Below are 27,280 nucleotides of genomic sequence, written 5' to 3'. Positions count from 1 at the left end.
CAGTTTTCAGAAATTGTTTCTCACAAATATGATTTTAACTTCAGTGAGCTAATATTTTGATAATATAATGCATGTCATAGTTGCATTGTAATATGGTAAAGCATTTCATAATTTTTTGTTCTATCGGTTACTATAAAAGGTTTAGGAGTCTCAGCATTCTCATTATAGGTAATTTTAATTATGTTTTATTTTCCAAAGTATATTTTTAACTAGTCTGTTGCTGACAAGTTACTGAGCATCTTTCAACCTTAGGGTTGGAAGAAACTTATTAGACCCTGATCAATACGGTCTGTTGACTACAACTGCTACTATCACCCTTTCACTTTTATTCATGTATTTCCATAGCTCTGACTCTCAGTGGCCTTATTCTACGCGGTACCTTGTAGCTGTCGTTTGCTCTCTTAATAGCTGTCAAGATGTACATTTTCTCCGGAACAGGGTGTAGGAACATAGCTGTCTACTAGACTTTACAGCACTAGTTATTCTACTTTCCTAATTTGAAGTCTGTCTGTTGGATCCTGAAATAGCACCTCCCTCCAAAGGTTGTGTGGTTATAGTAAAACCACGAAAAACAATCGCGCTGCCAAAATAAGGCGTACTAGACAAGATGAAGAGCGGGGTAGTTTGCCATTGCTTTCCTCTTTGGGCCAAGAAGTGCTATTGCAGCAGGACTGACTCTGAGTAACAAATTTTATAACACTCAAGACACAATAGTTGTGCTCCGAATGTCATTACTCGGCACTGCACATACCTCGTCAGCTTCCCATATTGTCGCAGCCATGGATAAGACTGGGGCTTTGATGAAAAGCTACATTTTGCTCTGGCCTGTGCCGAGAGATTGCCAGAGTACTGCATCCATCAAGAAGTGGCAACAGGCAGACAGTGAAGTGCCATTTTTATTTGTTAATGAAACATATAATAAACTCCACGTGAATTATTCTAACCCAACTCGAACCGATCTCAAGGACACTGATATAACAGAATTTTTTTCCCCTCTCTCTACTGTTACCATATGGTAACACTTTAGTGTTCAAGTTTCATAAAGAGGATGTATACTATCGTTCTTTATATTGATGGAAGACTTCGAAACATTTCCCAGAATGCGAGTGTCTTATAAAACCTACAGGCTGAGTAGCTCAGACTGTTGAGGCGTTGGCCTTCTGACCACAAGTTGGCAAGTTTGATCCTGGCTCAGCCCAATGGTGTTTGAAGGTGTTCAAATAAGTTGCCTCGCGTCCGTAGATTTACTGCACGTAAAAACTCCTTCCTGACTAAATTCTGGCACTTCGTCGTCTCCAGAAACCATAAAAGTAGCTAGTGGGATGTAAAGCCCATATTATTATTATTATTATTATTATTATTATTATAAAACCTGTGCAATCTTCCCCCACGTTATCTGGGTAGTGAGCCTACCCCTTCATGGAATGCAGCGAGTTTGATTCTTGTCCAGGTCTCGTTCTAGATCCACACAGCCTACATGAGAACATTTGAAGAGCCACCTGACGTTAAGATGTCGGCCCTGATCTAGAAATTAAATAATGGTTGAAAGGATTCACATGCCTTCAGTTGCTTGGTGTGCTTAAGTCCATGAGGGCTAAGGTGGTGTAGATTTTGTCTAGTTTTGCCTCAGATCTGACAAGTCAGATAACCGTGATCTTCAGAAAACAGTTAACCTGTAAGGGCAGATTTTCAATGAATTATATTTCTTGACTAAATTATTTTATAACTTCATTTTAAGGATCTTAAATCATAATTTGATTGTGAAATTACTTTTTAAAAATAAATTTCACAAATTTCCATATTTACAAGATACTTCATATAATTAGTGAGAATAATTACGGAAGTTTTTTAAAAATACAAATAATTGATAGCCATAAAGCAACATTTCAAACCAAGCCATGAAGATTTGGTGTTATTTTGTAGAAACTGGAAAACATATAGAGCTTGAAATCTGTATTGTCTCATGGGCCTCACATTGCGAGTTGTCCTAAACATGTTGCGACACTCAGTAAAGTTTAATATCTCATTTATCATAGATCATGCAGTAAAAAAGTATGGGGCATAATGTTCTGAAAGTTGTATTTTCTACAACTTTTATTATGAATGAATATTAGATATGATATTTACCAAGATAATTGGACATTTGTGAAAACTATTGTGATTACCTGTTTATTCCTCTGGAAGAAAAAAATTTAGAAAATGAAAAAATTACGTCAGTGCCATTGCTGTGCAATTGTATACTAATCAAGAAGTATACAGCCTAGTTGCAAAATTGCAAATTATGTAATGAAAATCGCTAATTAGGTGCTACCTTTCACAAAGGGGTGTATCTCCCACAAATTTTTTAGAGCCTCTTTTTATGGTCAACAATTCTACCACACACATTCAGGGTTTATCTTTGATTGTTAAGGTTTCCTAAGACAAAGCTTTCCGGTAGCCATTTTTACCTACTATTTCCTTCCCCATAATTGCCACTGGTCAGCTCTCTTCTGTTGCATCCTTAATATTTGATACATCCAAACCTTCCTCGTCTAATGCTTTACACAACTGTAAAATCCATGTAAAAAAATCATTGCGTTGTTCTCTAGATCAGGGAAAAAAATGATGAAAAGTTAAAATGAGGAAATAAATAAGATACATATATGGAGCCACCCTTCGTTTCCAAGTTTCAGCAGAACTATGAACCATCAGAAAATTCATGCCATGCAGGCACACCCGTCCAGTTCAAGTTTTGATGGTTCGAGTTTTCTTGAATTACAGAATTAAGATCAAACCTTTTTCATCCTTGCTTATTAATTTGATATTTCGGCTAAAACCTAGTGTGTTGTGAATCTTTCATCCTGTGTTGTATTATTGTTGATAGACCCAAACTCTTAAATTTCTTGTTATGTGTTATAAAACTAATTTTACAGTCTCTTATTTACGATGTGTATTTAAAATAATGGTTTATAATAGTAAATTTAAAATGCCTTAATAATTAGCCAGGTATTCATATTTTTTAAACCTTCAACCTGTCATGTAGGGATTTTTTTTTGTGGGGGTACATTGAACTTTTAGCCATAAGTGACTGGTACATTCTCATTAAAGATTGAGAACCTCTGCTCTAGATTAATCTGCCCAAACAATGGCACTTGCTGACTTTGTAATTTGTATATAGATAATTTAGACAATTATTATTATTATTATTATTATTATTATTATTATTATTATTATTATTATTATTATTATTATTATTGAATTTCCCATTACAAACCCTATTTTACTAGTAGTATATTAGGGCTATAGATAGTGAGACTAAGTTAATACATGACAATTGAATTAAAATAGAGATGACTTATAAATTAGATGGAGAAATTTAACAAACACTTTATAACAGCATCTTCTCTGAAATAGACATTTAGTCACTCTTGTAATTTTAGAGGAAATGAAATTTTAATTTGAAGAAGCATACATAAATCTATTCTATACAGAATTTTGAAATATATTTTCAGAAAGTCTAAAATTTTTAAAACTTGTGTACCATTTTGTACCTGTTGATCATTCATTTTCTGTGGTTGTTTCATTAATAAATAATTACTTGGCAACAAAGAAAATGGTTTCACATAAATGTGAGAGGATTCATCCTTACCTCTCTGTTCTAGGTGGTGACATTTCGAAGCGTTCCTCCTCGGGTACAGGTGAGGCTGGCAAGGCTGCCACCGGTGTCGTGCACAACATGTACCCCATGCAGCAGCACCACCTCAGCGTTTTGTCACTGACTCCCCACAACTGGGTCACCAAACCCCTCTGCCCTGGTAAGACGGCCACAGTAGCCTCTGAAAGGGCCTGCCTCCGAGCCTCGTTGGCCTCTGGTAAGAATGGTGTCTCCACTGTGTCCTATCCCTGAATATGTCGCTTCTCAGATGCAGCGAATATAGCAATCTCCCCCTAAAACATCTCGTGTACCGTTGCTTCATGTTCTTAATTTTTGCATTGGTTGTTTGTTTATTGATGTTGTTCAAGCAATGAAAGCAATTCTACTTATGATATAACTTTTTGTAAATTTATTATTTTTCACAACTTGCACAGTTGTGAAATTTATTGTTCGGTGTAGGTGTGCACAGCAGAGTGCTGAGATTGTAATGAAAACTTTGAACCATCTAATTACAAACTAAAAGCTTTATATCGTCACTGTAAATTTTATAAGAGAGTTGGCAGAAGTCCCACCTTACAATAGAAACATCAACTTAATAATAATAATTATCAACTTAATGAAAATCAATTAGTGCAAGTTTTGTCCTTTAAATCGTGGATATCAGCTATAGCTTGAATATCAAATTAAAACCAAAAGATAAAAGTATTATATAACAAGAAGTTAGATAAAACTATGTAAAGGCTAAAATATAGTCATAGTTATGTAAAAATCATTCGTTGATTATAAAATGCGGGGCCAACTTGGCTCTTCTTAAGATGGATCATGTTGATTTAGAAGTAATATGAGTTTGGAGAGTGTTGACTTGTGCTGTGTGGGATGTTGTGTGGAATCATGCTCAAGCCAGGTGGTTAAAGGTTAAGGTTTTAAAAGAACATATATCCTCGCTGGTTTAACTTGGTTTATCCCTGTCTTGTTGTGGAGGGTCTGCTGTGCCTAAATGGAAGATTCTCTCTGTTTGACCTGGTCTTTGGAAGCCACATTCTTCAAATGGGAAAAAAAACTTTGAGACCTTACACTAGAATAAGTGCGATTGTGATGAGTAATTATCATTCAACTCTTTACTTGTCTTACACTGAATGTCAGCGACACACACTTTATTTCATACATTTTATATATTATAATTTGTCTTGCCTTAACCTTTTGCCGTTCTGCATTTAAAGGCGGATGCCCGGTCGTAATTGCGGTGTTTTCTGAGAGTCCTTTAAATTCCAATTGGTTCAGCAGCATAAATACCATCCTTTAATGGAAAATAACTAGGGGTCAAACGGATAGATGTATTTCTATCTTCTGCGTTTCGTTCCTAAATGACTAGTGCATATGAATGTGTACATACCCTAATTTTGAATATCCACATTTCGCTCCTGATGGTATTCTAAAGAGCACCCCGTCCTGCACAGTGGTAGATTGCACTGCTTACAGTTGAACGTTGTTTTGTTTGCCTCCCAGAAGCTACCCCATTTTTCATTTGTAAACACAAAGCACACACTTTAGCACGACCAGATATCTTAACAAGAGAATGAAATAATTTAGGGGATTGGCAGATATGAGTAAACTACTTTCCCTGTCCGTACGTTCGCGAGACATGAAATTCCTGATCAGCTGTTGCACCAAGTTGTGCTGGAAGTTCAGCTGTCTGTCTCCTTGAGCTGTGAGAGCTGGTCGGTTACTCATATAATAGAGAATGAAACCGTTCGCAATGCACATTTTGATCTTAAAATGAAAAATATATTTCTACCATTTTTTACACGATCACCCAACTTTGTAGCATTCTCCTTTCTGAATCCCACGAGGTGATACTCCCATGTGGCACATCCCAAGTGGTAGATAGGGGGGTCCTCACCAGCTTGCCGGCGGACTTGGGGGGAATAAAATACCTATTGTGGACCAAACACGTACCCCCTGTGGGTGGGGGAGGCAGACGAAGAATTCACCCAGGTATCTCCTGCCTGTCGTAAGAGGCGACTAAAAGGGGCGACCAAGGGATGATCCAATTAGAACCATGAGACTACTAGTAATTACTACCATCACGCAGGGAACACCATGGGTCGCATTTACTTGCATGTAGTACCACTATGTTAGGTACGCAATAGGTTTGTGATTAGTAGCGACAGTGTGTGAATCGGGATGCTGGTCCTACAGTACCTGTGTTTCGTACCCCTATATGAGCGACACCATGGGATTTTTTTCCTATTTGCTTTACGTCGCACAGACACAGATGTCTTATGGCGACGATGGGATGGGAAAGGCCTTGGAATTGGAAGGAAGCGGCTGTGGCCTTAATTAAGGTACAGCCCCAGCATTTTGCCTGGTGTGAAAATGGGAAACCACGGAAAACCATCTTCAGGGCTGCCAACAGTGGGGTTCGAACCCACTATCTCCCGATTACTGTATACTGGCCCCACTTAAGCAACTGCAGCTATCGAGCTCGGTACCATGGGATTAGCGGCACCATGGTTCTGTCTTACCTATACTCGGTTCCCACTATGTGAGGTATTCCATGGGATAGTATGGGTCCCTGTGGTTAGTCCACTTATTTGAGGAACGCCATAGGTTTGCGTTGCCTGAAAATAGCGTTGCAATGTTCGAAACGCCATAGGTTTGTGTTACATGTGTGCATTACACTACCTGTGAATAGTTCCATAATGTGCGGAATACCGCGAGTCTCTGCTATTTTTTATTAGTACCGCAACATTACCCATAGCATGGTTCTACTCTCCTAGCGATAAATACCATTATGAGAGGCCGATGACCTGGATTTTGGACCCGCTTCGATTAAAAGCATAATCGATTCAACATCGTGCTATAGAAGCAGTCAATTGGTCAGTATTACTATTGTTTTGTGCCAGCTTCTGTGCATGTGAGACACTGTTGGTCGGATCCACTGATCATTTTAAATTCATATCCGTCCATCCATTCATTCTTCGTCCTTGCTCTTTGAATTCTCGTCAGTGGAGGGTTTTGGACTTTCGAGTTGTCATTTCATTTTGTCTCATTTCGTACCATTAGGGGCAGATGACCTTCATGTTAGGCCTCTTTAAAGAACAAACATCAATCATCAATCACCTTTCTGAATCACTGATGTCCACGCCACCCATATGTTTTGTGTAATTAATGACAGCACGAGGACACGCGATTTCTTAATTTCATTTACCGTTTTTATCATTTCACTGTACCATCATTCACAGAATCTGAACTTGTTGACAGCATAAGAACCCTTCGACACAACTCTGTGTTAGACGACATGGTGTGAATTTGAACAGGAATAATCTCTTAACTAAAGACGATGTTTATAAAGTACGTCTGCTTGGGAAATATACACAGGAAATGCTGTCAACAAGGTCCTGACAGTGTGCTGAGTCAAGGGAATACAGAATGAAGAACCTTCAATATTTCTCAACACACTTCTAATGAACGTGAATGTGATGAGCGCTTTGGGGTGTTCAGCACCTTTGGAGAGTTCAGCACGGCAGATGGGTATATTCGAGAGCTCTGATGAGTTAGGGACAGCAAAGCATTAACTTTGATTTTGACTGATGATGGACTCTGCAAGACTTGAAACTAGTGTCAAATATATGTAACATTTGTAGGTTACAATAAATGAGTTTAGAATAGGTGGAAACATTTTAGCTCCTGTTTCACATTATATCAAGAGATACACAAGTTAAAAAGTTGTTACAATGCAGAGCTAACAAAGGATTTCTGATCCATTCATACCGAACATATTTGCAACATGCTGAGACATTGTTTTATTTTGTTTAACTTTAGATATAATAGTCCCTATCTCTTTGTGCGACTTTAGATATGTTAGCTGAAATCAAAATTACAAACTTTTTGCTGGTCAATCTCTATGACTTTGCTTGTGTGAAGTAAAATGAACTTAACTGCAGTTTCCTGTATTATGTATATTCAGGAATGTCCAGATGATCATCTGAGGTCAGAAATAACAGCATTCCATCTCTCACGACTTCATAGGAAAAAGAGATATTGTTGACCTTTCAAAGCCAGCAAGATATTGGCGTGCTGTTGGGAAAACTTCAGTCCCTAAGTTAGATCCAGATATTAGTATCTATAAAACTTCAAGGTTGGCAAAAATGGTTGGTGCAGTGGGCTAAATACAGGATTTAAAAAAATAATTGAATTTAAGAATATTTGAGGTTTTGAAAAGATCTAAAGTGCCAGAAAATACCTTACTGAACTAAATGGAAAAGTACCCTGTGATATTTCCATACATTTATCTTAAACCCCTTAATTTGTCACCAAACATGTAAATACTAAAGGAGCAATGTTTCTGATGAATCAGTGTATTGGTAAAGAGATTTGAAGTAAACTGCATAAACAGTTGTGTATTGCAGGAATATGTTCGTTATGAGGAACTGCAAGACATCAAATGCAGTTATTAGGCAATGGTACTCGTGGAACGACAAACTGTCAGCTTTGTTATACTATCAGAGTTTGTTGGCTTTGTCTCTGTCTTTGTATGGTATACCAAACGATTTGGCTGTGTGGTGCGAGGTGCGCAGCTGTTTGTGTGTGCATTTGGGAGGTAGTGTGTTTTTGAACCCTGAAGATGGCTTTCTCATAAAACGGATGACGAGGTCTGCTGACTGCTCGTCATCTCATAGGGTGAGGGAGATGTGCTCGGAAGTTTCAGACTAGGGTGTAGATCGGCCAGCTCCATGCACTCCGTAAGGATGTCTACCCGCAAGAACACACCAGAGGGGGTTCTCCTTTTAGTAAATAAGAGTGCGTTACCATACCATGGCCTACAACACCAAATTCACTTGTCTTTCAGCAGCACTCATTGTACTTGCAGGGGAATTTTCTGTTTCTTACAGCAAAGTAAGTCAAGAATGCAATGCACAAATGGGCTGCAGATACAGTAGAACCTCTATTATATGTTCTGGAAACTACGTTTTCCCGTATTATTAGTTCAAATTATGTGGCCTCGCGAGCATCCTAATTACATCACGTTGTAAAAATCCTGCGTTATCCATTCCTCGGAAGAAATGATCTCCCGGATCTACCGACCGGAAATTTCAGTCCCATCAACGCTAAATCCTCGTTGACGCGTTTTTCAAGAAACTGTATCTCTTGAAAGGATGGCTACGGCATACTCTTGGATCTTGTTGTTAACGTCCCGTCAATGTGGTAATTTGAGGAACTACTGTACCGTACTGGAAAAGCGATCGGCGGTGAACTTGCATAAGGAGACAGCGCATTTCGACAGCTCTACGTGAAGACGAAACGAGTTTCATCAAATGTTCGTACTTGCAAAAAGTCTACATTATGTCCAAGGTTACATTTTTTCCCCTAGAGTGTATCGCCGAACAGGTTTCCGGCACTTCCCTCAGGGCTCTGTGTAGTCTCTGCGCCTTCAGTCAGGAATCAAAACTCCTCCTTAAGACAGGTTTAGTATTTTTATATTATCGAATACGATTATGTTGTGGAGACCAGAACAGATGTTGTACCTTGCACACATAAAGCCATGGGAGGTTAGCGTGCTGGCCTTTGGTTACAGGGGTCCCGGTTTCGATTCCCGGCAGGGTCGGGAATTTTAACCATAATTGGTTAATTTTCCTGGCATGGGGGCGGGGTGTTTGTGTAGTCTTCATCATCATTTCATTCTCACCATGACGCGCAGGTTGCTTACAGGAGTCAAATGAAAAGACCTGCATCTGGTGAGCCGAACTTGTCCTCGGACACTCCCGGCACTAAAAGCCATACATCATTTCACCTCTTCGGGTCAAATTATTTTTTCTCTGTTTTCTTGAGAAATATTTGAATGGTGGGAAATTAAAAAATCAACAGTTTGTCATACATTGTTTTGAGATGTAGGTGTTATCCAATTTTCTAACTTGTCCAGTTTGTGTGGTTGTAAACCAATTCAGAGAGGAATTATTGCCCTAAAAATGTAATGGACACATACATGCCTATCTCCCTGAAGAGGTTAATGGTGAGATATCGACCTCTGTCTAGAAAGGCAGGAATGACAGCAGAGAGGATTCATCACACTGGCCATGCGTCGCCTCGTAATCTGCAGGCCTTCGGACCAAGCAGCGGTCGCTTGGTTGGCGGAAGGCCCGTTGGGGCTGTTGTTTGGTTTGGTTCAGGGGTGTTTGTAAGATTATAAGTATACATCAAAATTTTTTATTTTTTTTATTTTTATGTTTAGCCGAATTGTTTTTCAGTTTTCCTGTGTTGTACTTTTTTTTCTGTAGTCCCTCCAAAAAACGGAGAATCGATGTTCCACTTTATTTAGTTATACAGTTTTTTAAATTATACTATTGCCTCTTCACATGTAGCTTAAGTTACACGCCTGTAACATTGCTGTGAAGTATGGGGATGTTGGGTAATGTGTATTACATTGTTCAGTGCTCTTAACAAGACATATTATAGGGTTGATCATTCATTAGCCTTTATCATAAAGTTCTGGAGTGGAGTAGGCTGTTGTGCCCACTCGACACACACAGCCTTCACTCCCAAGAGTGTCCCATTATAGGATGAACCATTTGGGAAGGCAGTTCGCTGAACGCCATGACGTCCTGACAGCGCACTTCTTCACTTTCGTGCTTATCGCAATCATAGAAGTTTTAGCAGGAGAGTGCTATAGTCTGACGAGAAGTCGTGTGTATAGGGGAAAGGGGTGTGGAGGGTAAGCATAGCTGCTCTGTACGTGCCATTCTCAAATCTCAAGCCGTGACAAGAAACGTCGGTTCCGTCTTGCCGTGATTGTTGTGAACTAAGGTGCTGCTGTGAAGTTTCAAGTGCTATTGTGCTTTAGTTATACATATACTATTAAGTACCACATAATGAAGGGTTTAATAATGCATACTCGTCTCTTTTAGAGAGTTTGCATTGTTTATCATGACTGATGTTTGTAACTTAATGTACCTGTTAGTCGTGCCGTACGTACAAGCTGCAGCGTCTTCTCGTGAGACTCGGATAGTAAGTTATGGGAGTGTACAGACTATTTTGAACATTTTGAAGCGTAGAAGTGATTATCTAGATTATGATTATGGTGGAAGTAGAGGTAGGTAGTAAACGAAAAGTTTTGCTTAAGCAAGCTTGAGAAGTAGTGTTCGAAGTGCACGAGCATTTTAAGAATATTAACGAACTTGGAGAAAGAGCTCGAAGGTACTCAGGGCGATGTTATGTCACATCAGATGTGTGTGGTGTTAGTGTTCATACAATACAAAGAATTGTAAGCGAATCAAAGACGTCCTTGGAATTGAATGGGACTGTAAGTTGACGTTTGCCAGGAAGAAATCCTCGCCCTAATAAACCAATAACAAACTTGCACGAAATGTTGAATCCTTTAATTTGCTGAAGAATGTCTCAGTCTGGAACATGTTATAATATATAAACTTATATCTTACAAAGTATTGAATGGTGGAAATATGAAACATTCCACTTTAAAGAACTATTTTATTAAAACTTGGATGACTTGGACAAAAACTTGTTGCACTATTCAATTTATGGCATACACTGATGGACAATTTTCAGCAGCATTGAAACTTCTCAAGAAACTGAAAGCAGTTGAGTTCAGTGGTAGCCAGCAGTTGTCTTTCTAATTTTAGGAAGTTTGGGTTTCAGATATAAGAAGTGTAATAATGGACATAGGAGTTAATGGAAACGCAGTGATATTGCTGAGCTAGAACGGTATTTCTAAGGACGGTTCATGACATAAGACAGGAGGGTAATTTGGTTGTACTTTATTTAGACGAGACTTTTCGCCAGATTCATGCTAGGAAAGCATGCTGGATAATGGATGACAAGTCTGGTGGAGTTTTAGTTCCTCTGGGTAAAGGGGCTTTCAGCCTAGCAAGAATATAATTTTGAGTGGTGTAACGATAGTTCTGAGGAATGCTATAGATCTATGTAAGATTACTTACATTCAGGTTAACCATCATTGTGCACTCTCTCAAAATTACTACTAAAGTGCGACTAAGGCATTTTGAGATGACGTCTTAGAGTAAAATTGAACGTCGAAATAGACGAACAGACCACATACCAGCCCTCTTGCCATTCTTTAATTTCTGTCAGTACCGGGAATCGAACCTGGGCCCCCAAGTTCGGCAGCTAATAACACTAACCGTTACGCTACGAAGGCGGACGTCAATTAAAATATCCGCATGGTAGCTGGCACCATAGGATCATTTATTAACTATAGTGTGTTTTATAGCAAGTTCATTGAGGGCAAGTTTTTGTAATAAATTACTGTATTTAGCAAATACTAAGTAAATTATTTGTTCAATTTCAGTGCAATTGTATTTATTACAAATTATTGAAGGTATCATAGATTCACAATGTATTTAGTTGGTGAAAAATAGTGTAATGTAGTTCTTAGATAATGTAACTAGTACAATTTAGCCTCCGCCGTTATCCATCTGCAGCACCTTAATGTTTTTCTGTATTCTAACGTACTCCTTAAAATGTCAGTTATGTGGAAAATATTTAAACAGAAAACATTGAATGTTCAGCTGTTGCTCATTAAAATGTGTACAGAATCAAGAAAAGATATTACTGTGCGGCTGGTTTCTTTGTATGTACCCCTTCATTGTTAATGCTATCATTAGCCTTTATGAATTTAATCTTGGATAATTACCATGTACTTTATTTCCTGTCCTTCGTCCACCTTGTGGAGGCCCAGTAAGCTATGGGGCAGGCACCTTTTTAATTTTAAGTGTTATGTTTAATTAATGGCTGTGTTCTTTAAACGTAAGTTTAACTCAGCATAGTGGCTTTGGGGCTATTAAGTGATGGATTTATTATTTAACGTTGTATGCTGACATCTTGTTGCTCAATCAACAGTGCATTCTAATGAAGTAGGCATATTATACAACCCTAAATTGTGCCCAAAAATTCTGTGTCTGTTGACCAGTACCTGTCAGTTGGCATGGAGAAGTTACTACATGGCAATACTAGTAGGAATTATTTCATGTCTTGTACCCATTTCAGTCATGAAGGAATGGGGAATTTGACTAAAATTTTGGTTATGATGTTGCAGGTTGAGCTGTGTTGGGATAGTGAAAATGATGTAAAAGCTGGATGACATTGCCGTTGACCATACTCTCTGGTGTTAGCACTTGTGCTGTTATAATTGAGTAGTGCTTAATTTTATTGCTAATTTTTTAATTTTGATTTTCTTCCAGGATATGCATAGTAAAGACACAGTGCTAGGGGATTAAGCTTTTGGACTATGTGAAAGTGAACATTGTAACAAAAGGCATGCTATTAGACTGAAGTGCCGGATGAAATTCATTGGTGTGTAAACTGTATTGCTTTATATGTTAGACAGGAAGCAAACTACAGGAAGAATGCCCTGTATGTGTATCTTCATGTATTAGGCCTCACCTTCCTGTTTATGTATATTTCATCCATATCAGTTTGCAATGTTTCACTGTAAACTCAACCCAAGGGCCTCGTTTTACTGTATTACAAACTCCGAAGACTGGGGGTTAATTACTGCAGAGGTAGTGTTGTTTTCTATCCACTAAGTTTTTAAAAGTACTATTTAAAGTAAAGTCTACTCATAATTGAGTTTTCCACCCGACAGGGTTTTTACCGACGATCTTGGCGAAATACACTGCACTCTGCCACAACAAACTCCTGTTTGGCTTCTCATGGCAGTGTCGCTCTAGAACAGCTCCCATGTCAGCTCGTCACACAAAGCGTAATCTGGACTGTATTGATTTGCTACAGTACCCGCCGAGGCACAGGATTCGCGACTGTCCTGTAACTCTTTCACGGTTGACAGAATACTGACTCGGGTCTTGCCAGGTTAGCTTTTATATAGGCCCGCAGAATATTCACATAGTTTCCACTTCCACACCATTCTGGATGCCTTCTTCGTTGTTGATCAACTTCTGGCTTCTTCTATACCTCTAATATGTAAAGTTGTCGTGTGAGAGGTAGGGTTGGAGGGTGGAGCGTTGCACGTGCCATTTCACGATGTTACCACATTCCAGGATTCCTTTCTATTACCCCTCGCTTCTGGCTCACTTGTTCCCTCGTTCATTCTGACCGCTGTGATCTGTTGTATATAGACAATGTGGCCAGGCGGTGTCGTCCCATTTGCGATCACTCTTATCAGTGACAGTCTGGTTGCTCTGAGGGAATTCCTTACTGAAGGACTGGTACAGGAAGACATCCCTCAAGTAACTGGCGAAACTGTGATTCTTACGAATCGTATGTTGAAACTCATTAAATTACCTAAGTTTTACCGTATGAGACTGATGCGTTTATATCGGGACTGACAGAGAATAAACAGGACTCAAACCTCTTATGTAGAGTTACCAGATGGTTGTGGGTGTAAAGGCAGTTACATGAGTTTTAAGAAGTGGGACAAAAGATGGGCATATTAAAACCGTTGAATTTTACACTTTCAGATTTCAAAACAAAGGATTTTGCTGTAACACTTAAATTCTTCGACAGTGCTACCATTTTTGATGCAATTGTAGCTCATCTCATACTTAAGTTAACTTACACTTCCTTATACAATAGGGGACAATATTAATGTTAAAATAATGCCTATATAATGTTCAAACTGTTCAAATATTCATACTGAGATGTTCAGTGAGCAGCTGCTCAAAATATAATTAGCCTACTTTCCTGTCTGTGTGTATGTATGTCTACCTCTCAGTCTCGTTTCTTGATACCGGGTCGGGATGAGACGAGATTAATTTATACAGCATCTTGCTATGGCCAAGTGCCCTTCCTGGCACAACCTCAGCTGAGGAGCTAATGAAGACTAAATGTGTTATGGTGATTGAAATTGGTAAGGGGTGCAAGGACTCAGCTCTGGCCTATGGATAGGAACTGTACTGGTATTTGCCTGGAAGTGAAAATATTAAACCACAGAAAATTATTCTGAGAACAGCCGACGGTGGGATTCGAATCCACGCTTTTCCCAAATGCAGAGCTTGGATACATAGCCATGGCACCTTAAAAAAGCGCAGCCACTCAGCCTACTTTAACCTATACAGTGGAACCTCGATTCTCTGTTTTTCAAGGGACCATGAAAATAAAACGTACAACGCGAGAAAACGGAAAATCCGGGAATGAATGAAAACCATCAACAATTTGGCTAAACATCGCAAAAATGAAATACGTATAATTATAATTGTACAAAAACACGTAAACAAAACCAAACTACAGCCCCAATGTGACTTTACCTGCCAAGCCACCACTGCTTGGCCCGAAGGCCTGCAGATTACAGGGTGACGCAGGGTCAGTGTGACGAATCCTCTCGACCGATATTCCTGGCTCTCTAGACCGGGGTCGCCATCTCACCATTAGATAGCTCCTCAATTAAAGGTAATCAAGTAGGCTGAGTGGACCCTGGAACCAACCCTTATATCCAGGTAAAATTGCCTGACCTGGTCGGAATCGAACCCGGGCCCTCTGGATGAGAGGCACGCATTTTAGGACCGCGAAACTGCATTAATTACCGGTACGCGAGTTTAAAATCTCGATACTTTATATTCAGTTTTACAGGGGAATCTTCGTCAGTTTCCTGTGAAAACTTTTCAGTTCAGCAACTTTGATTGGCCCAACCAAATACTGTATTTGGCCCAACTGTTCGAAAAATCTAATAACGCCAAGCCAAACGACAATCGACCACTAGTAGTTTTTAATTCTCTCATCTAATAAAGCACGTTAGATTCAAAAGCGCCCAACATGGTGGCAGAATCCTTCTTTTCTTAATCCTTCATTGTAATTTGGTCTCCGGTATACTGTTCGTAGTCTGTCTCTGGAAATCTCTTACCATGTAAATTAGGCCTGAATCGACTTTTAAAGGTTATGTTGAACTCGAAGACATTGTTTCGAATGTAAGTATCGATTCTCAAAAGTTGAGACCTGTCACTAAACCAATCAAATTGGAAAGAGAAAAAGAAATATCATCAAAATTTCAGAAATTACGGTTATTCGTGACGTTGAGGTCATCCGGAAAGCGCGCTCGCTGCACGGCAGTAAGAGTTGGAACAAATTATACAAAGCATTTAAATGTAATGCGCGCAAATAAAATGAGCGGTTTTGGGCATTTTAACACGAAAACGTAAAATTCCCAGTCTTGCATTAGGACCAAAACAGTAATAGGCAATCCCAAGACCTCCTATGGCTTTCTTTTTTAATGTAAGGTGCAATATCTGTTCTGGTCTCGCTAACATAATTGTGTACAATAATATTGAAGTACCGTACCAGTACTACATTTGTCTTAAGGAGGAACAGTTTCAATTCCTGCCTGAAAGCCTGGTTACTCTACAGTGCCCTGAGGAAAGTGCCAAAAACCTGTTCGGCAGTCTAACCGAAAAGAAAAGTGAAAATATAAACAACTAACCCTGGACATAATGTGGACATTTTATAAGTGCGAACATTTGACGAAGCTCATTCCGCCTTCAAGCAGAGCTGTCGAAATGCATCGTGTCACCTTACAGTTGTTGTAGCCACGCTCTGCTTTATGATTTCTGAGATTCCCTAAACAATACCACCCGAATGCGATGCTAAGATGGTCCCTTATGCAAGTCAACCCCGATCGCTTCTCCAGTACAGCATGTGCTCTAATTATCGCAATGACGGGGCGTTAACGCAAAGCTTCATAAGTATTCCATAGCCGTCCTTTCGTGAGATACAGTTTATTAAAAAACGATCTATGGAGGATTTAGCCTTGATGGAATTGAAATTTCTGGACTGTTGATCCGGGAAATCGTTTCTTCGAGGAACGGATAATGCGGGATTTTTACAATGTGATTTAATTACAAAGCTCACGGGCCCACGTAATTCAAACGCATATTCCGGGAAAACTTAGTTTCCAGGAACGGATAATAGAGTTTCCAATGTATAAATACAATTATATTTTTTGTCTGTACACTCGGATTAGATGTACAAGATTCCAGAACATTAACGTTAAGAAAATGTTTAGATTAAAATAAGTTCAAAAAATAATTCTATAATGATAGCGCCAAAAGATTATATTGCATTCGGAAAATAACGGGTTCGAATCCCATTGTCAGTAGCCCTGAAGATGGTTTTCCATGGTTTCCTATTTTCACAAGAAGCAAATGCTGGAGCTGTACCTTAATTAAGGCCACGGCCGTTTCGTTCCCACTCCAAGCTTTTTCCTATCCCATTGTTGCCATAAGACCTATCTGTGTCGCTGCGACAGGGATGTCTACAGCTGGAATAATTACAGTATGTTAAAATGTATAGACTAATATTACCTCAATGAACGTTCAAGAGTGAGGGGACGGGTTGGGATAATCCTTATCACACAGTTGTGTGGAGCACGCCCTAATTAACAGTCCCCTTGCTGCATTGATGTTGGAAAACCCTGACAGGCTGCTGATAATTTTACTGATCGCAAATGGGACACAAACTGGTCATTCTTCACATTCTTGTTTTCCACAGAAATAGAATGCCAGTCACACTGAACTGATTGCAACAAGATCCAACTCAGAAATGAGAGGTTTGGCGACTCCGAGTAAGACTAACTGGCCAGAAGATTTATCTCCATGGCAACCACAGTCGCCCCACCCTCATTTCCATGGCGGCAAGCATACCCCCACTCCCTTTATCCCGCTACGGCAGGCAGTAAACGGACTTCCCTCTAAGAAATGTCAGATGTCAACTTTAGTTATTAGGGGTATAAGTTGCTTCCTTATCATGAAATTCAACAATTCCCAGCACTTATCTTTTGCTTACTGCTGGCCTGTCCATATTGTCACTGCTTCGCTAGGATTGTTGCCTGTTCACCAGCATTGTCCTTCCACTGGCAGACACCCTACCCCCTCCCTCCCACTCTCCCGGGTATGATGTACAAGCATTCTTCTGTCGGCATACATCTTCTGTTCCAGGACATATTCCCATTTGAGACTTCTCATCTGATTTCATTGTGTCTATCCAGAGTTTCCTTGGCCTTCCCCTCAGTCTTTTTCGTTGGGCAGTAAGGTTGGAATATTTTCTGGCAGGTCTCTTGCTCTTCATTCTGATGTGCCCATATCACTGAAGTCTATGCTTCTTATTACATTGGGACTTCATTGCAAGCTACCTTCTTGTTTACTCCATGATTTTATTCTTTCGAGTAGTTTGATTCATAGTCCTAATGAATCTCATTTCTGTTGCTTGAAATGCTGTAGTCATTGTTTATTAGAGTACGTCTCTAAACCATGTGAAAATCGCCATGAAGAAGGTGTGGTACAGGGTTGATTTTTATTTTTGTGGTATTTTGCAGTCCTAGAGTAGATTACTGACTTGATTGTAAAAGTTTGATGCTTTCTGTGTCCTGTAGAGTATTTCCTGCTTGGCAGTGTTGTTTTTGGAGATTGTGCTTCTGAGGTATTTGAAGTGAGAAACTGATTTTAGTTTTGCTCCTACCAAGAGGTTTGTGTTGCTTTCCTGTTGATAGTCATTTCTTCAGTCTTTGTTTTACTTATCTTCATCTCAAATTTATTGAACATAATGTTCCACTACGTAATTTTTTTTTTTTTCTCCTGTACTTCAGTCTTTTTCTCCCCATAATAGCATATCATCAACAAATACCAGGGCATTTGGTCTGCTATCCATTTTCTGGATAGACTTTATGATCTAGTCCACTAATATTATGAACAAGAGTGGTGATAGGGCACTTCCTCCTTAGACACCTCACTTTGTCTCAAACCATTTTGATCCTCCATTGTCTGAACTCAGCTGTAGCAATTCTAGCATTGCATCTTCACTTTGTCAGTCGGGTACATTAGCACCTCGAGGTCGTCCAGACATTCCCAGATCTTGTTCCGAGGGACACTGTCATAGACCTTTGCAATGTCCAGAAAGGAATTGCAAGATTCTTTCCATGTTTCTGGTATTTTTATGTAAGCCTTTTTCCAGCAAAAATGAGATTCATAGTACTTAGATCTCTTTTGAATCCGTGGTGTTCTTCCCCCAAGATATGGTTCCACTATCTTCCTCCTAATTCTCATTTCATTGGTCTTTTCCAACAGCTTCAGGGTGTGTGACATTATGCCCCTATAGTTTTAACATTTCCATCTGTTGCCCTTTTTAAACAGTGGGATGATTTCCTCTTCTCCAATCGTCTGGGATTTTTTTATTTCTTCTCGGATCGCTAAGAGCACTCAGCCATTTTAAGCCTGGTATTCCAGCTGCCTTTATCATCACTCAGCCATTTTAAGCCTGGTATTCCAGCTGCTTTTATCATATCTGAGGCGAGATCATCGAAGCCAGAGGACTTCCCGTTTTGCATCTTCTTCAGTTCTATTTTGACTTCAGGCCATGTTAATGGGAGTTTGTTATTCTGGATTTCATCTATTCTACACCTGAAGAATGTGAAATGGGGTGTGTTCCCATGATTGATGCAGCTCCACCATGATTGTTTTTACTGGGCTACAGAAAATTCACTTATGTGTGCAAATACGATAATTTACCAGGGATTATTCGTACCTTTTTTGACGGTAGGTCATCGGCCTCTTGCACAACATCCATCTCCATTTAACAACATTTTGAAATACTTCTTTTCATCTCTGATCCCTTCTTTTGTTCTTATCGAACTACCGTACCATCACTTGATTCCAGTGCAAGGATGTATTCACATTCACTTTTACTTTTTACTACTTTATATAGTAGCTTCCTACTTCATTGGCAGTCTTCTACCCTGGGAGTAAAGTTTTACCAGCACTTTCTCTTTCTTTCTTTCTTTCTTTCTTTCTTTCTTTCTTTCTTTCTTTCTTTCTTTCTTGGATTAGTAGTTTTACAGCCAACTTCTTTTTCCAATATTCCTCTAGTAGCTCTTCATTTTTTTACATTATTTCTTCACTCGCTCAAAATATCATGTGATTAATTACTGAAAATTTCGTAAATTTTGCAACATTTTCAGCTACTTATAAATCTCTTTCTGTCCTGTATTGGCATCAACTCAGCTAAGATTAGGTTGAAGGAAGAATCCCACCTTCCAATACTTATTTGCTTTTAATGATTAGTCTATGCAATCGCAAAACATATTCCAGCTTAAATGTGTGTAATGATCTAAAAATTGGCATAAATGAGGTAAAAAGGTCTTTGATGGTGATGAAATCAAATGTTCCTTTGTGTTGAGCTAAAACACAGCAAGTCGATGTACAAATTTGTGATAAAATCTGTATGTGAGGGATCATAGAAAGTGATCTTTCTTCAGTATGCTGGAGAAGTTGGTATAGTATTCTAGTATGTACTTTAAATACCTTGTAGTTGAGAATAGACTTAAGTTTAAAAATACGATGAGTGGGCGGAAACTCCTTAAGAATAAGCGAAATAGAGGTTAAATCTTGATACAAAGTTTTGAAGGAAATCTGTAACAAAAGGAATAAAACCTTGTGAATATACGGTGGTGAAGTGTCAGAAGAACAATCAAAATGCTTACTTCCTGGCCGGTTCGTCTATGTTAACTTCCCTTATGTTGTGAGCCGACTATGTGTGTACGTTACACGGTTGGCCTGTGAGACCTTTACTGTCTTTTACTTTAAAGCCTTGTAATTATCAGAAATTGTTTCCAAAAGTTTTTTCATACTTACATGAGTATGAAATCATATAGGATCTGTAATATTATTTATTGGGTATACAGTGGGGTCCAAAAAGATATACATTGTAGAATTTTTTTTGTGTGCAAGTTTTAAAAATTTGAAAAATTAATTATGGTGACAAACTGTAGTATTATGCATTTCTTAAATAAATTTAAAAAACTACAGTGCTATGCCACGTTGTGACAGTCATGACAGTCCAATTAAAATGGCGTAGGCATTTTTGACGTTTAAACAACATGACACCAATTTAAAGTGATATTTCCACATGAAGAACATACACGTTAAATTCTGAAGAATGTGAAATGGGGTGTGTTCCCATGATTGATGCAGCTCCACCATGATTGTTTTTACTGGGCTACAGAAAATTCACTTATTTATGTGAACAAATACGATAATTTACCAGAGATTATTCGTACCTTTTTTGACGGTAGGTCATCGGCCTCTTGCACAACATGCTTTGTACCATTTTACTGACCATCCATGTGCTTTTTCTGGATGAGCAGATTTACTCCTGTACAATGGTGCATCACCACACTACCATCACAATTAGAGAGCCTATCTGAATGACGTTACCAGGAAGATGTACAGAACGAAGAGGTGCTGCTGAATGGTCTGTTGAACAATCCCTGTGAACACTTGATAGCCATAGTTGCTCGTGCAGCTCTTGCCAAAATCAGGAGCATCTGGATGTCAATGAGGATGTTTTGGGCACCTGAAGTGATTCTAGTAATTATATGTGAATATCTGCATAAATCTAGTAATACAAATTTCACGGCAATGTCATGCATACTACTTTTCATTTTTAAGTACATATTACCGGGCGAGTTGGCCGTGCAGTTAGGGGCTTGCATCCGGGAGATAGTGGGTTCAAATGCCGTTTCCTTCCCACTCCAAGCCCTTATCTATCCCATTATCACCATAAGACCTATCAGTGTCGGTGTGACATAAAACAAATTCCAAATAAAAAAGTACCTATTTGTTTTTTAGATGCCTCTGTATTGCCTGCCCGTCTATCCTATATGTAGTTTTTCTGTGCTGTCATGTCATGGTGCTGTAGGCTTCATTTTCCTGTCGTTCAAAGTATTTTTATTGTTAGATTGAAACATTCAGAATAATTTAAATTGTAAACGTATCCTTACCGAACTTAATGGCTGCAGTCGCTTAAGTGCGACCAGTATCAGGTATGCAGGGATGTTCGAACCCCACTGTCGGGAGCAAATTCTGGGGCTGTAACTTAACTCATTCAGCCCTGCATATTTGTTGGATTGAAACTGCATTGACCGGGCGAGTTGGCCGTGCGCGTAGAGGCGCGCGGCTGTGAGCTTGCATCCGGGAGATAGTAGGTTCGAATCCCACTATCGGCAGCCCTGAAGATGGTTTTCCGTGGTTTCCCATTTTCACACCAGGCAAATGCTGGGGCTGTACCTTAATTAAGGCCACGGCCGCTTCCTTCCAACTCCTAGGCCTTTCCTATCCCATCGTCGCCATAAGACCTATCTGTGTCGGTGCGACGTAAAGCCGCTAGCAAAAAGAAACTGCATTGGCGCTGGGATTATTTTGGAGGAAATATAGTGTCGCTTCATATCGTGAGAAATTTCTTACTTACAAGACCATTAAAGATTTAAATATACATGAAAACAGAAGGCTTTCATACCACAAACTGCGGAACAAGGAATACAGTAAAACATTTCATTTTATTAGCATCACGGGACCATACTGAGTTCGCCTGCTGGCTATAACACAGCCTTCTCTTTGCATTTCCTCTTCGATTTCCACATCTATTTGTTCTTTAGGAGCTTTGCTCACACTAGTACTAATATTACTACTAATTTCACTGAAAAAATTAAATTCCTAATCATCATAACTTCCTAAAAGGGGTTATATATCGGTAAATATCAGTTCTATACTGGCAGCCATCTTGTTTACAAGCGAATCTCAAAGTCGAGAGATAGCCCACTTCAAACTATTATTACCAAGCACACTGTCGATATATATTAGCAAAGAGCATATGACATTGCAAAGAAAGAGCCCCTACACAAATCACAAATGCAACCCACTCTGCCACCTCTTGAGGAGAAGTTGAATTACGTAGTAAAGTGAGACAACGGAACAATTCCGTGGTCCGGCATTTGGTCCACTGAGACGAGGCACGGAACGGTTCCGTGGCTCAGGCCCAATGAGTTAAGGCCATGGCCACTTCCTTTCCTGTCCCATCGTCGCCGTAAGACCTATCTGTGTCGGTGCGACGTAAGGCAACTTGTGTTTTAAAAAAAGGCATCCTTTTTGAAAGGTTGTAATGGGAGTAGTACTTTTTCGCACCTTAGCTCTTTAAGGGATAATTTTTATTTTCATGAAAATGCATGCAATAAAACTGCATTATTGTTTGGTAGTATTTCAAAATCTGCTTGAAGACAAGCTGAAAAAGAAACCAGGGAAACAGGTTTGCGAAGCCAAGTAGGTAATATAGATCTTAATCTTACTGTTGCATATCTTGGAATTACCATATTTACGCGAATAATCCCGCCACTGAATAATCCCCGCACCCTTACTTTAGGAAGGCTGATTTTGAAGGAAAAAAATGCCAACATTCACTCAAATAAAACTTGCACCCCAATTTCATGCCTCAGTTTAAAAAAAAATATATATATATATATTTATGCAGGTATTATTTGCGTAAATACAGTAATTGTTTTGGCCATGGGTCTCCTTGGCAGTCTCTTAGTCACACTCATGACAATAGCAGCTTTTTCTTCACTTTTAAGTGAGAATGAAGCTTGGTTCATGGAATAGTGAATCTAGCACTTAACAGCTCTAAGCCACTACCTAGTATTTCCAGTGGTCATGCAAGAGATTTTTTTCCCTTAAATTTCTGCTGTATAATTTTTAATCTTTTTTATATATTTTATAAACTAATTAGATGTCAAGAATTGTAGATTTCTTCCCCTTTACAAGAACTATAAAAATGAGTTTCACATAAGCTGTATTCTTTCAAAATGCTTGCTTACGTGATTCGGTATATTTCGTTCCTCATTAAAACATAAGCTTTACTTTTTATTAATTTTGTATGTCTGAATCACATTTCAATGGCTTTGACTTCTTTCAGGATTTATTGCATGTATCAAAATGTAATTTTGTATAGAAATGGTGTGATTTGAATATCAAAATGACTAATGGTGGTGGAATGAAATCCTTCATAAATCCTTTCTGCTTCTGTCCCCAAACATATTGTAATTTTAAGTTGATGTTAATCTCTTTTCTAGAAAATTCACAATCCTGCTGTAATTGGCCTGATGTGGTTAATGGCTGTGAAATAGTGTATTTCATTAAATCTAGGGCCATAGCTATCTGGCCTGCAACTCCATAAGCTATTTTTGTTCAAAACTACTTCGCACATTTGCATTTAGATGCTTTAAAAAAAAGTGTTCCTTTATGGAATGTAACTTTGCAAGTCAATATGAAGTTCCAGTGTGATGTTTTTAAGCATTCTCTTATTAGGGTGAATATTTTAATATAAGTTATTGCCTGTTGAAACTGCTTTACTTCAGAGGGAATTATCACTGTTTACAGAAAAGTATGGACACAGTATGTAGAATGGGAAATACAGCTTAGAAAAACTGTCATCCTCAGGAGTTCCCATTAACTGGCCCAACACCATCAGCGATGTAATAGAGGATGGCTGCCTAGTTGTATTTCCTCTTAAAATAATTACTACCACCACCACCACCACCACCACCATCAGGAATGAAACTGGATTGAACCTCTGTGGTGGTGCTGATGGGTGCTCCTGCTGCACGTCTGGAGGCCTGCAAGAGGCAGAGAAGATTGTGCAGTGACCTCAAAGACCTCAGTTCTCAGACTTGAGGGAAGCACAGAGTAATCATCACCTGTTAAAAAGCACAAGACTTAAAAATAATGTAAGGAATGCAACAGAACGCAAATCGCTGAAGTTTAACAAACTCATTGGAGAAATAACAGTAGCTGAAGTTCAAGGCCTCAGCCGGGTATACAGAGCTTTCTGCTATCCTGCATGAGAACAAGATCCACAAAGACGTGGTTGAGGGAGTTATTGCCCCACTTTTCAGACAAGGAAATGGAAAAGTTGTGTATAAAAGTCTGTTTACAGAATCTGAGAAGCGTTATAACACACATCCAGAGGTGCCAACTATTTCGGATTGTCCGTAATTATTACGGATTTCACGTCACGATTACGGAGTTACGGTCAAAGGGGAAATTATTACGAAAAAGCTGACATTATCACGAAAAAATAATTTTCGACGGAAACAAAAGAAAAGGAAAAATGTTGAGTCCTATCGAGCCTTTCTCCTAAATCGACTTTATTTCAATGCTTGTGAGTTGGCAACGATACTTATTCGATCGTGACTTCCTTTTGCTAGCCATAAGTGTTGTAAAATTAATTGTGAATGAAGGAGCTCAGGCGCTGCTCTTCTCCTTCAGTAATGTCGTATTTGCTGTCTTAAGTGTACCTGACAGTTGACAGAAAGATTGAGAAAGAAGCACATCTGCACTGGTATCGCTTATGGTTCAGAAAACGAAAATGTCATCACAGTTGGAAGGATGCTTCAAGAAAAAGTACACTGAAAAGCAGCGGCTGCGTGAGGAACAAGCTACAAGGAACCAACAGGTTGCGTGCAAATGTTTTTGTGTAATATGATATACTTTTCGATAGATTGCTAGAGGGAAGGGCAGAAGGGGTGTGTCATTATCGGGGAAGGCGTATGCTTTGGACTTGACTCGAAATTCTCGGGGGCGGAGGCAATTACTGATAATCCACTTCAAAGTTGGCACCTCTGCACATCACTCAGAAGAGTAGAACCTGACAACACTTCCTCCCTATACTTTTTTTGCAACTAGACTCAAAAGCGTTGCTGTTGTCATGTACAGGAATACATACACAAAGATTGGGGTTATCACGAATTCAGCTAAGACTGTCTTTCACAGGGCAAAAGTAGTCTACTAAACATGCATTGTAACCTCAGTTATCATTACCATGCACTAAAATTATCTTCACAGCATAAACTGAAATGTGTGTTTACTTCTACTGAATAACTTAAGGATTGGGAGAGAAGGAACGAATATGTAGTGTAGAGCTAGGAACATGGATACACAATAGGATGAATACAGTAACAGGTCGCTGTTAAGAGGGAACACTGAATAAGTATTATTTCTGCACTTCTATAAGGTTAACGATGTCAGTATTCGGCAATTTCTAAGATTTGCAATTTGAATCATTCGGTTAAGAAATGCCAGCAACAAACTTGAGCAGAGTTTACACAGGGATACAGAGAAAAGTGAAACGTCAAAATCAATGCATTGGCTACCTGTATGGCATCAAATTATCATGCCTGCAAACAGTAGCTGAGGCCGTATTTAATGATGATTATCATCATCATCAGCTGCCTCTGTGGATCAGCGGTAGAGTGTCGGCCTCCGGATCCCAAGATAGCGGGTTCAAACCCGGCAGAGGTAGTCGGATTTTTGAAGGGCGGAAAAAAGTCCATTCGACACTCCATGTCGTACGATGTCGGCATGTAAAAGATCTCTGGTGACACATTTGGTGTTTACCCGACAAAATTAATTAAATCTCAGCCATAGACGCCCAAGAGAGTTTCGGTTTACTCGGTCTGCCATCTAGTGGGGTCCTAGAGTAAAACGGAACGTCGAAATTGACGAGCAGACAGCCAGATGGCGTCAAATTGAAATGTCTGCACACGGTAGCTGAGGCCATACGATTATTATTATTATTATTATTATTATTATTATTATTATTATTATTATCATCATCATCCCCTCCTGTTTCAAGAGGTGTTGATAGAGGATCCACCGGCCGAGATGGCCGTGCGGTTAGGAGCACACAGCTGTGAGCTCTCGTCCGGGAGATAGGTTCCAATCCCACTATTGGCAGCCCTGAAGATGGTTTTCCGTAGTTTCCCATTTTCACAGCAGGCAAATGGTGGGGCTGTACCTTAAGGCCACGGCCACTTCCATCCAACTCGAGGCCTTTCCTGTCCCATCGTCGCCATAAGACCTGTCTGTGTCAGAGAGACATAAAGGAGAAGAAAAAAGCATCCCAGGGGCTCTCAACTTGGGAGGCCCATTAGAGAGCTGTAAGGATTGCTGTCGCCTATATTTGTGGTAAGCTCATTGCCAGTGTTGGGCTGTAATTGAGTAAAAATAATCGAAGCACTTGTAACAAATAGTTTTTTACTTTTGACCGTTACATTTAACGAAATTTAATTTTCACTGTTTACTTCTTGAAATAAAATTGTAACCATTACATTCTAGTAACAATATATGTTGCATCTACAGTTCGGCAACGTTGGAAGCCCCAGCATTCACAAGCTGTCAAAAGTCTATGATACGTGGGGAAATTGCACTATCACATTCACATACCTGCCAACTTCCCCGATTTAGGCGGGAGACTCCCGATTTTCGACAGTTTTTCCCGCCTCCCGATTATTCTATTATTTCTCCCGATTTTAGCTTATTTTTTGGTGAACTTCAGACATTTGTTTTCAAATCCCGCTGTTTCAGCTTTTTTTTACGCCAGTGGCCGGAAGTCCTTCGCTCATTGGCCGCTTTCAAACGAAATATCGATGTTTATTAATGCGCGAATGTGCGATGTTTATTGAAACCTGTATATCGATTGTCAACCTCTCTTTCTCGGGTGCTGTTTTCGTGTTCGTTCACATCAGTCTAGACAATTCTAGAGACTAGTTATATATGGAGTCTTTTTTAGTAATTTAGTGACAGAATTTCAATGATAACGACTAGTGACTTTTCTAGAGATTTTGGGAGCCATTTGGAGAAAATTCTGACTAATTTTATCTCAATATAAATAGAGTTTTGTCTGCACATTGCTCAGAATTTAAAATAAATCTTCGTACCGGCCGTGACCGCAGTAACACAGGGAAATGCAAGTTTTAATTTTCCGTAATTTCTGTCTATGCATATATGTATGTACATATGTACGCCCATCACGAGAAAACGGCCGAAGAGAATTTAATGAAAATCGGTA

General features: G+C 39.3%; 1 protein-coding gene across 10 annotated transcripts in view; it reads left to right on the top strand.

Annotated features, from left to right (window-relative positions):
* tyf (twenty-four) overlaps positions 1–27,280 on the top strand; it is a 486,874-nt gene that overhangs the window by 312,425 nt on the left and 147,169 nt on the right. For 7 of the 10 annotated variants that reach the window (XM_067158829.2, XM_067158820.2, XM_067158825.2 and 4 more), the window contains one exon: positions 3,642–3,851. In XM_067158829.2, coding sequence (XP_067014930.2) covers positions 3,642–3,851 — 210 coding nt within the window. The remainder of the gene's footprint in view (positions 1–3,641; positions 3,852–27,280) is intronic. The other 3 variants (XM_067158828.2, XM_067158826.2, XM_067158823.2) reach the window with 1 other exon arrangement.

The sequence above is a fragment of the Anabrus simplex genome, chromosome X (assembly GCF_040414725.1).
Source record: "Anabrus simplex isolate iqAnaSimp1 chromosome X, ASM4041472v1, whole genome shotgun sequence".
Taxonomy (NCBI): Eukaryota; Metazoa; Arthropoda; class Insecta; order Orthoptera; family Tettigoniidae; genus Anabrus; species Anabrus simplex.
This window is presented reverse-complemented; position numbering and strand designations above follow the sequence as displayed.